Below are 11,063 nucleotides of genomic sequence, written 5' to 3'. Positions count from 1 at the left end.
CTTTGGCCCTCAATCAAGTTTGGTTTTGGGCATCCCTGATTTAGATGCTGGAGATGTTCTGGCTAACAAAAGGATTATTTACCAATTTATAAAACAGCTATGTACTGCTAAAGCATCATGAATAGGACTCAAATCAGATGCATCATTAAAATAAATCATTTCCAAATGTTTTCAAACAAAGGATCATCAGAATCAGATTTTTATTTAATTATTTATTGGACATCATTTTCTCAGATCATTGTGGAGGAGTTTAGGAGTTTCTGCATTCCAGTTGGGATGAGTTCTGCACTCATTAAACAGCTTGATGTTTTCTTCTTCATCTGTTTTGTAGATTTGTAGCTGTGTTTAGGTTCATTCTCTTAATCAGGACTCAGTTCTGACTCCAGTTTAGCTGTGTGATGAGTGCATTCACACACAACTAAAGCTGCAGACCGACATACTGATCACACCAGTTCAGGTGACTGATTAGTGTTACCATCCGGAGTAATGTTCAGAAGAAAAGCATAAAGAGCGGATCCAAAAGCAGCATTTAACCATTTAATAAAAGAACTATGACAAAACAAGACAAACTAAAATAAAGCAAAACAAACCAGGACCAAACGAACATCATGGGAGCAACTCAAACAACGAGAGGGACACACAAACTGAAATAAATATTCCTGGCGATCATAGCGAATGAGCCGCAGCTGTAAATGTGTGTGCGTGACAGAGAGAGTGTCTGGATGACGTTCAGCTGGAGCAGGTATTGATTGGTGCAATGAATTCTGGTCATGGTAGTTTATGTGGTGTGTGTGTGTGTAGTTCATGTAAATTTTACCAGAGATCTCTGGATGCTGGATCGTGACGGTGACAGATAAGTATGTCGGTCTGCAGCTTCAGTTAAAATTCATAGAGTGTCTATGATGTTTATTTTTACAGATGTTTTTCTCCAGATAACTCAAATTATAATTCAATGCCTTTGGCCTTTAACTGATCTTTCACTCTCTTCAGGTAGTCTGGGTCTGGATAACCATTACTGTGAAAGTGAAAAATAAAATCAAACACAGTAATACAGTATTTGCTTTTTAATGAGTAGTTCTGCATAGAAGCAGACTTCAGATGAACTCATACCGTTCAGGTCCACCAGATATATTGGTCTTGTGATGGATATCATTCCAGGTAACAGCGTTCTGCACACTGGTTGTTGAGGTCCTGACTGTAAAGATCAGCTTCTGATCAAAAGCTCTCTGCAGCAGTGCAAGCACTTCTCTTCCTTCATGGTTGTCTGGTAAGTAAGCACGACGAGTTGTCCCATAATAAGGCTTCCCTGGGTTTGGATGCTTCGTCTAAAATTATAGAAAAATGTATGTTTTACCATAACCATGATCAAAACATTGTAATAGTAAAGAATGCAGAAGGAGATTATACATTTCAGGGAAATAAATAAATCAGACACTAAATCAGACATTTACACTTACAATAGCGTCTTTAGGTTTTCTAGACAAGAAGAAATGCAAACACACTCTAAAAAGGCTGGGTTTGCACATTATAACCTCATTTTAGGGTAATTATTGACAAAACCAACCATTTGGTTAAAAAGCATCATTTAAATGTATCTGAAATAAATTAACCAAAGTTGTGTTCGTCTGTACTTGAACCAAACGATGGATTAAAACAACCCAACATTTTTGTGTACCTGTGGTTGAAACATGCTTATTAAATACATTCGCTGATAGGCAACAAACGACTCTAAGTAATCGATATAAATTAGACTTTACTTCTAACCAATGGTATTACAAAGATGTGTGAATTCTTGCAATGTGCACATTAATCACCAGTGACTAACATAATATTTTTTAATCAACACTACAAACATACACTTTTTCTCTCTTTCTTTAATCAGTATTATGTTCTTGTGTAGTCTAAAACTTTATGATGTGCATAATGACATAAATTAGTTTGACATATTCTTACTGTTTGAGTACCACTGGGTATGTTGTAGAGGATTTCAATAGAGCCACAGCGTGGATATCCGGGGAGACTGATCCTGCTCATTGTAACTCTCATTGTTCCGTCTGGTTGGTTTCCCTCCAGTTTCCCAAACACTTCTTTACACACAGGACAGATGGATCCCACTAACATCACTGACATCCTCAAACAGTCCCGACAGAACTCATGACCACACTTCAGTTTATGTTTATCAGTGAAGCTGTCCATGCAGATAACACACGTCTCATCTTTACTGTTGTGTCCAGAGTTTCCTTTAGAATCTTTATTGAAACAAACTTCTTTTTTAATTTGCCCTTTAAAGTTCACTCGCTCATCTTGTTCTGGTCCTCCCGCTGCTCCTGCTCCATAATCAGACATTAAATTGATTCCTCGAGTCTTCTTCATCTTGTCATCAAACATTTCTTTCTGAAGTTCATACTTTATTGGGCTTTCCAGTGTTCTTTTCTCTCTTTCAATGCCTTTGACCTTTAACTCATATTTCACTCTCTTCAGGTAGGCAGGATCTGGATAACCATTACTGTGGACAGAGAGTGAAAAAAAGTTCAAACACAGAAATATTTCACATTTAATTCCTAATTTACATTTTACATTACAAAACTAACAGTAGTGATTTCGTTAGCTCATACTGCATTTACATTTAGTCATTTAGCAGTAGCTTTTATCCAAAGCGACTTACAAATGAGGACAAGGAAGCAATTTACACAACTATAAGAGCAACAATGAATAAGTGCTGTAGGCAAGTTTCAGGTGTGTACAGTCTAAGAAGGAAAACATTAGTAATGTAAGTTTTATTTTATTATTATTTTTTTTTTGAGAACAGTTAGTGGTATATCCAGAGAGGCAATTGCAGATTAGGAAGGAAAGTTGAGACTAAATACTTGAGTTGTTAGTATTTAGCAGACTTTAAATGAACTCATACCGTTCAGGTCCACCAGATGTATTGGTCTTATGATGGATATCATTCCAGGTAACAGCGTTCTGCGCATCGGTGGTTGTTGAGGTCCCGACTGTAAAGATCAGCTTCTGATTAAAAGCTCTCTGCAGCAGTGCAAGCACTTCTCTTCCTTCATGGTTGTCTGGTAAGTAAGCACGACGAGTTGTCCCATAATAAGGCTTCCCTGGGTTTGGATGCTTCTTCTAAATTTATAGAAAAATGTATGTTTTACCATAACCGTGATCAAAACATTGTAATAGTAAAGAATGCAGAAGGAGATTATACATTTCAGGGAAATAAATAAATCAGACATTTATACATTTCAAGAGTTCACACTTTTGATGATTGATTATAAGCAAGTTTGGCATGCTGTCCCAGGAGAGAGCCCTGAGCCCAAAAGGTCCTTGAGCCCTGGGCTCCCTCCCTTTTGTAGGGCAAGAGGAGAGCTTTGAGCTCAGGTAGATCTCGACAACTCCTCCCTTGATAAGAGCTGATGACTAAAGTGCTAACTTTAGATTGATCAATTCACTTGTTGTGCATGTTTTTGGAATGATGGAGGAAACCAGAGAACCCGGGGGAAACCCATGCGAGCACGGGAAGAACATGCAAACTACGCGCAGAAACAACAACAGCCGGCCTTTTAAAGGATATGAACCGGTGACGTTCTGGCTGTGAGGCAACAGTGCTAACCATTGGGCCACCGTGCCGCCCTATGAAGGGAAAGGAGGAGGAGTAGGGGTGAAAGGAGAGATTCTTCAAACTGAAGGTGACTGTAGTGAGAAACCCTGGCTCTTTATAGTGGGTTAGGACAGGCCTGATTGGTGGATCATACTTCATCATACTACGTATTCAATCATAATCATGTGATCCTCCCGAAATTAGTTTATAGATAAACTTCACATAGCATCTTTGGGTTTTCTAGACAAGGAAAAAAGCAAACACGCTCTATTTATGCTCTAATTACGCTTTAATTATTGACAAAACCAACCCGCTTGCTTCAAAAGAATCATTTAAATGAAACTGAAATAAATTAACCAAATGCTGTGTTTGTCTGTGTTTGAAAGTAATGTTGGATTAAAACAACCCAACATTTTTGTGTACCTGCGGTTGAAACATGCTTATTAAATACATTCGCTGATAGGCAACAAACGACTCTAAGTAATCAATATAAATTAGACTTTACTTCTAACCAATGGTATTACAAAGATGTGTGAATTCTTGCAATGTGCACATTAATCACCAGTGACTAACATAATATTTTTTAATCAACACTACAAACATACACTTTTTCTCTCTTTCTTTAATCAGTATTATGTTCTTGTGTAGTCTAAAACTTTATGATGTGCATAATTACATTAATTAATTTAGCATATTCTTACTGTTTGAGTACCACTGGGTATGTTGTAGAGGATTTCAATCATGCCACAGTGTGGATATCCAGGCAGACTGAATAATCTCTTTGTTACCTGCATTGTTCCTTTCGGCTGGTTTCCCTCCAGTTTCCCAAACACTTCTTTACACACAGGACAGATGGATCCCACTAACATCACTGACATCCTCAAACAGTCCCGACAGAACTCATGACCACACTTCAGTTTATGTTTATCAGTGAAGCTGTCCATGCAGATAACACACGTATCCTCTTTAGCATCAGCATCTTTACTGTCATGTCCAGATTTTTCTTTTGAATCTTCACTGAAACCTGTGTCTGTTTTAATTTGCTCTCTAAAGTTCACTCGCTCATCCAGATCTGCTCCTCCCGCCGCTCCTGCTCCATAATCAGGCATCAGTTTCTTCCGTCTTGTCTTCTTGTCATTAAACACATTCTTCTTAAGTTTGTCTTTGAACTGTCGTTCCACTCTTGTTGATTCTTTTTTAATCAAATCTGTGTATTTCTTTGGTCCAAACAGCAGGCAGTCTCTGGCAGTCATGGTGAACATCATCCTTTCCTCCTCTGATTGGACAGTATACAGAGTTTCCTTCACAATATCTGAATCCATGTCATGACTAATGACGGCCTGACTAAACCCACCAACACATCCCTGAACAAGTTTCTGAAAATCCTCTGAGGTTTTAGACACAGAATCAGAGCTCGAGCTTTGGGTATGTTTAATTGAGACCGACACTTCTGCACAAATAGACACTCCATGCTGTTTCTCAAATTGCTCCAGCTCCTTTCTGTAGGCATGATGCATGTACCAGAACTCATATAGGGGTACAGTGAGTCCATCTGATCTCTCAGGGGTCGTTTCAGTGGTTTTGATATTATTAGTGTCATTTAGAGCAATATTAGATGCTGCACTTCCTTCATTACTTGCTGCAGAAGTCTGAGGTAATGAGGTAATCACCTAAAACCAGATGATAAACCATATTATTTAAGGATTTTATGCATACAGTGAAATAACATCTATTACAGTAAACACACGTCATAAATTAATAGCATCATTATTAAAATTATTACTAACACAACAACTAATGCATTTGGAGTCAGAAATGGTTAATTTATCCTTTGGTAATATATAAACATCAATACATGATGAATAAACTGATTAACAGCATGACTATGTATTTTGCCATACATAAAATAAACTTGATACCTCTGGTGACGGAGGCTTGTTCTCCTCCTGCAAGGACTTTTGTGGTATATTCACATAATCCGCTCCATCCTGACAGATCCATGCAGTCACTTCTTTATTTTCATTTTTAAACCTCAACGGTATAAACTTCAGCTTTTTTAAAGCTTCTAGAGCTGTAGAGAAGTGAAATGTAGGTAATGCACAACTCTAAAACAATTATTATTAATAATAATATGGCAAACAAATAAAGTAAAAACAGTGCAATTTGCAGTGTATGTGTTTGTTATAACACCAGTGTTGCTAAAGGTGCTATATAATGAAAATCTGGATATACCTAGGCATAAATGGATAATAAAATTTCAGTACATGGAAATAACATAATGTAAGCCTGAAACACCATTGTTTCCTAGTTCTAATGTAAATCTCATGAGTATAAAAGCTTGGTGAAAAACAGGCCAATTAAAACAAAACAAAAGACTCAGATGATCTATATGGGATCATTAATATGCACGCCCCCATGTTGTGTTTGATTGGCCACAACATTTGTTAATGACATTATAATTTTATAATTGTTCCCTTATTTTTCAGCTCATCTAAGCTTGTGGTAAACATACCAGATATACTAGACTCTTATTTTGGAAAGACTTTAACCCATACGTGGACAGCACATTTAAGCTCTTATTGGCTGTTTAAAATACTTTGAATGTTTTATATTTGTAACAGACATACAGTGTCATCCTGCAACTGTTTTGCAGCGTATAAAATGTCCCAAACACTATTTTAACTGTTCAAAATGGACAAACGAATGTTGATTTACTCTCTGATAGTCAAAACATGTTCAACAAATATGCATGTGAAAAAACAGTCAGGAAAAAGTATTTTATGAAAATTCGGACCACAAGTCCACATATATGGACATCATTTTTCTCTAAAAGTACATCATATCAAAAGATGATACTTAGATTTTTATTCTAATTAGGTTCCAATAAGCCCAAAAAGCAAAAAGAAATACAAAAATGCATGTAAAAAAACACCTTGGGCCTTAAGAGGTTAAGGAAGAATAAAGTAGCAGTTCTGTGAGTGTGATCTAATCACAACTCATTGTCAGAAAGCAAATTGCAGAATATACAGATTGTAAATATATTCAACACCACCCCAAAGAGGCATGAGGTCTGTTTAACTGTATTTTTTGTTAGTTTAACATGTATTTTGTAAAATCTGCCATATATGTTTGTAATGAGGCAACAAACACGTGTTAAGTGCATATTTATGCATTGTGTCATATCGCTCCGCTCTTACTGTCATTTTTCTGGTGTGAAAAGATGCCAATAAACATCATAAATCTCATCTGTTAATGCAGAAGTTGATATTAATTCCTGCCTGTGCTTTTATATGTTAAAACCACAAAATACAACTCTAAATACCTCTCTGTCTATCCCTTTTGTTGAGATTAGTTTTCATTTAGCATATATTTAATCCAAAACACAACTCCAAACAGAGCAAAGTAGGTCACTTTGGTCACTCCTTCGAAAATAATCCTCTCTACAGTTGAAGAATTATGTTTAATTAAGTTATTTGTTGATGAATTAAGTTAATTTATTCATTTCCATTCAACCTAGTCCCTTTATTCATCAGGGGTCGCCACAGCGGAATGAACCGCCAACTTATCCAATATATGTTTTACGCTGCAGATGCCCTTCCAGCTGCAACCCAGTACGGGGAAACATCAATACATAGGAAACCCACGCCAAGACGGGGAGAACATGCAAACTCCACACAGAAATGCCAACTGGCCCAGCCAGGACTTAAACGAGCGACCTTCTTGCTGTGAGGCCACAGTGCTAACCACCGAGTCTCCTGAATTAATTTGAATGATTTTAATGTGTGCGTTTCAGAGTACATCATGCTTTGTGTTTGTATGCGTGAGCGCCAGGACGAGCTCATTAATATTCACGACCCTTCCAAATATGGTCAAAACGAACCATATCATATATGGGAAAATTCCAAGGGTTGGAAATGGACCTGTAAAATCGTTTCTGGGGAACTTGTGTATTCATCTAAGCAATATGCACTCTATTTAGATATCAGAGAACAAGTTAACATATTGTATTAGTGCATTCTATGGCAACATTAAAATATTGTCACATTAAGACTGTAAGTAGGTGTGTATATTAGCAGCAGTTAACCGTTTTGTTTAGTGAATTTTACTGGAATAGCTAGTGAACACCCTTAGTTAACAGAACTGAAAATGCATTTCAATTGTATTGTGAAATGTAAGTGAATCACCGTCACCTGTTGATGGAGTTATCTGCACTTTTGCAAATGATGGATCGTTCATGAGCTTAATACTGTGGACCGTTGCATTTTCTTCTAGTTTTGACAACCACGACTGAAGGGCTATCTGTAATCTTGCTCTCCATCTGTCTGGAAATGCTTCAGTCCAGTCCACTTTGATCATTAATTTACCGATATCCAGTGGTGCTGAAGGTTTGGGCTCTTCATTATCAGCCGTATAAAGATCCTCCTATAGGGAAAGTAGTCCATTATTTCCAATTTTATGTAAAGGAATCAAATGCAATCCAAACACTAAATTAGTTTCTAGTAATAGTATGTTCTGATCATTTTATTTTGTAATAATAGTTCATAAATACTGATGATATTATTTGCAATCCCCTCAGAAAACATGTCTCAGGCTCTACTCTTCAGCTCATACCTCTTCCAGTAGTATCTCAGACTGATTCATTGTGATGTTTAGATGCTTCACGTCATCCAAAGTCGGTCTTAAGTCCTGTATTTAAATCCTAATATTCAGAAGAGATTTAAACAGTTCTTTAAAACATATTTTAAATATGAATGAATAAATAAATAATAATCTATTAACCCTCCTGTTGTTCTAGAATTCTGAATACACTAGTCAACCTTTGGGTCAACATGAACTGCCTTTACTAAACTAAAAAAGCAGCTAAATTTAAATCCTCAAATCTATTTTGCCTGAAGAAACAACCCCATCTTCATCACAAACTCTTATTGTCCAGGTTTTCCCTCATCAGTGTGCAGTATTTCATCAATCTCGTTTTTGATGACCGTAAAGGGTGTACACTCACCGGCCATTTTATTAGGTACACCTGTCCAACTGCTCGTTAACACAAATTTCTAATCAGCCAATCACATGGCAGCAACTCAATGCATTTAGGCATGTAGACATGGTCAAGACGATCTGCTGCAGTTCAAACTGAGCATCAGAATGGGGAAGAAAGGGGATTTAAGTGACTTTGAACGTGGCATGGTTGTTGCTGCCAGACGGGCTGATCTGAGTGTTTCAGAAACTGCTGATCTACTGGGATTTTCATGCACAACCATCTCTAGGGTTTACAGAGAATGGTCTGAAAAAGAAAATATCCAGATAACAGTATTTGAAAAGGTTGAAGCAGAATATTCTTATTGTGTGTGTGCTGTATTTTGCATGTCTGTGCCAGTAGTTTTTGTGGTATAAAAATTGCCAGTCAAAATTTTACTTGAAAGAAGCCTGTTGCACCCTAAATGTGTGCAGCCTTCATGAAAATATGGAAACAGAAAAATATTCATTTTTTCTAACTATCAGTCATTTTTTAAAAATTCCCCAAACTTTAAAAATAAAAAAATACATTGCTTGATATTTTTTCTGCTGCTAAAATATTGGTTTGGCAAGGTCATTTTTGACCCCTATGTGAACAACAGGAGGAATAAAAACCTCATGACAACAACAGTGTGTATTTCAACTCAGTGTGTATATACACATTTTTGGCCAGTTGTCATTTGTGGCCCTGGGTCGCTAAACCAGTCATATACATTTTGATTTTTGGAATTTGAAAGATTACTTAATTATCTTTCAATTGACGTATGGTTTATTAGGGCAATATTTAGGTGAGATAAAACTGAACATCAGGAATCTGGAAGAAAAAAATCTGCTAAAGTTGACAGAAATAACATTTTGATATATTTACAGAAATGAATTTACCAAATGTCTTCATGGAATATGATATTTGACCATTTTTGCCATTAAAGGACAAGATGTAATTTGGACTCCATTATTCCCACAAATTCACACTCGTGGGTGGTAGCCTAATGACTGGATCAAGCACACATTCGTTACTCAATATGTACATCTGGAAAAATAAATTCATAACCACTTTAAAAACAAAAATAAATTATAGTTCAATTGTCATTAATTAATTAATTTATTTCCTTACTGGTTGGATTTTATGCAGTAGTCTAACTAAGTTTTATTAAAGAATACTTACGAGTTTTTAAGTTTCATTTTCGTTTTGCACAAAAATAAATACTTCATAAAAATCATCTTTTGATGTCATTACTTTTGTCTTCATATATCATATATTAAAATTAAGCTTTTTATTATTATTTTTAAGCAACTGGTGGTTGTTCATAAAAGTATCCCTTGTTAATCTAAATAATGAAAACATATTAGCAGCCAATGACCATCAAAGTACATGTCCAGTAAGTTAGTGCTTATGTTGTTTGGATATGTCACTTCAGAATGAATATTCAAAGTTTTGTAGCCTAATATACAGAGACTGTGTCAATTTGTCACTTCAAACGTGAACGAATGCGTGAACCAACTTTACCTCAAGTAGCTACATATACTGACAGTCGACTCCGTATTTCCAGGATTATACATAAGTATTTAAATATTAATATAACACAATAATAAACAAATAGCTAGACAATTACTTACCTAAAGCTGAGCGGTCAGTCGTCTGGTTTGACTTGTTAGTAGCCTACGTGTTAACACTGAGTTTACCTGTAGGCTAAAGGGTTAGCATCTAGCTCATTGAAGCTTTTGTTTCGTTTCCCACCTTTGCTCTGTTCTTTCGTTTCATGAGATGGCCAACAAAGCTGTTTACATTTCATCACAAACATGCAAAAAGTGCACTACAAGAGGCGAAGGCATGAACGCTATAGCAATTTTATTATTTTCATTTTAAGTTTTAGTTTTCCTCATTCATAATCTTGTCTGAGGTGTAAAAACACTCTAAAATAATAATAATAAGGGAGAGTGGGGTAATGTGAGACATTTTTTTTTTTTTACATTTGCTCCCCTCTAAGTGGGCTAAAATTATATCAGTAAAATTTACACATTTCTAACCTAATTAATTCAGAATGTTTCCTAGTAATGGAATTTATCAGACTTTATTTAGGATAAAAGAAAGTGATAATTGTTTTAAAATGATGTCTTGCGTCTCACTTTACCCCAGCCTGACTTGTCAATTATGGATTGGGGATTGATCAATTAAGCACTATTGTTTTTTCTAAACACTTGAAAATACTCTGAGCAAAATTAAATCCAACAATCTAATTCAAACTTATGAATTTATATTCTAATGACAGACAGAACCAGTTAGATTAGATCCCAACTCCAGGGGTCAGAACACAGGACCCTTAGAGCCAACTACAGTGCATGGGAGTCAGAGAAAAGGACAATCAGAACCAAATAGAAAAGCTTGGGACTCAGAACACAGACCCACCGGGATTAGAACATCAGCCTACTGCCATACTGCCACTCAGAC

At 36.2% G+C, this 11,063-nt stretch overlaps 1 protein-coding gene across 1 annotated transcript; it reads right to left on the bottom strand.

Annotated features, from left to right (window-relative positions):
- Positions 1-523: 523 nt before the first annotated feature.
- Positions 524-10,309, bottom strand: dtx3lb.3 (deltex E3 ubiquitin ligase 3L b, tandem duplicate 3; the record flags this gene model as incomplete). Its single annotated transcript, NM_001442801.1, is given in 8 exon segments — positions 524-1,015; positions 1,111-1,325; positions 1,954-2,506; positions 2,909-3,126; positions 4,390-5,271; positions 5,521-5,672; positions 7,792-8,028; positions 10,235-10,309. Coding segments are annotated over 7 exon segments (2,313 nt in total).
- Between the last annotated feature and the right edge of the window lie 754 nt (positions 10,310-11,063).

Source organism: Danio rerio, chromosome 11 (genome assembly GCF_052040795.2).
Source record: "Danio rerio strain M-AB ecotype USA chromosome 11, GRCz13ab, whole genome shotgun sequence".
Classification (NCBI taxonomy): domain Eukaryota; kingdom Metazoa; phylum Chordata; class Actinopteri; order Cypriniformes; family Danionidae; genus Danio; species Danio rerio.
This window is presented reverse-complemented; position numbering and strand designations above follow the sequence as displayed.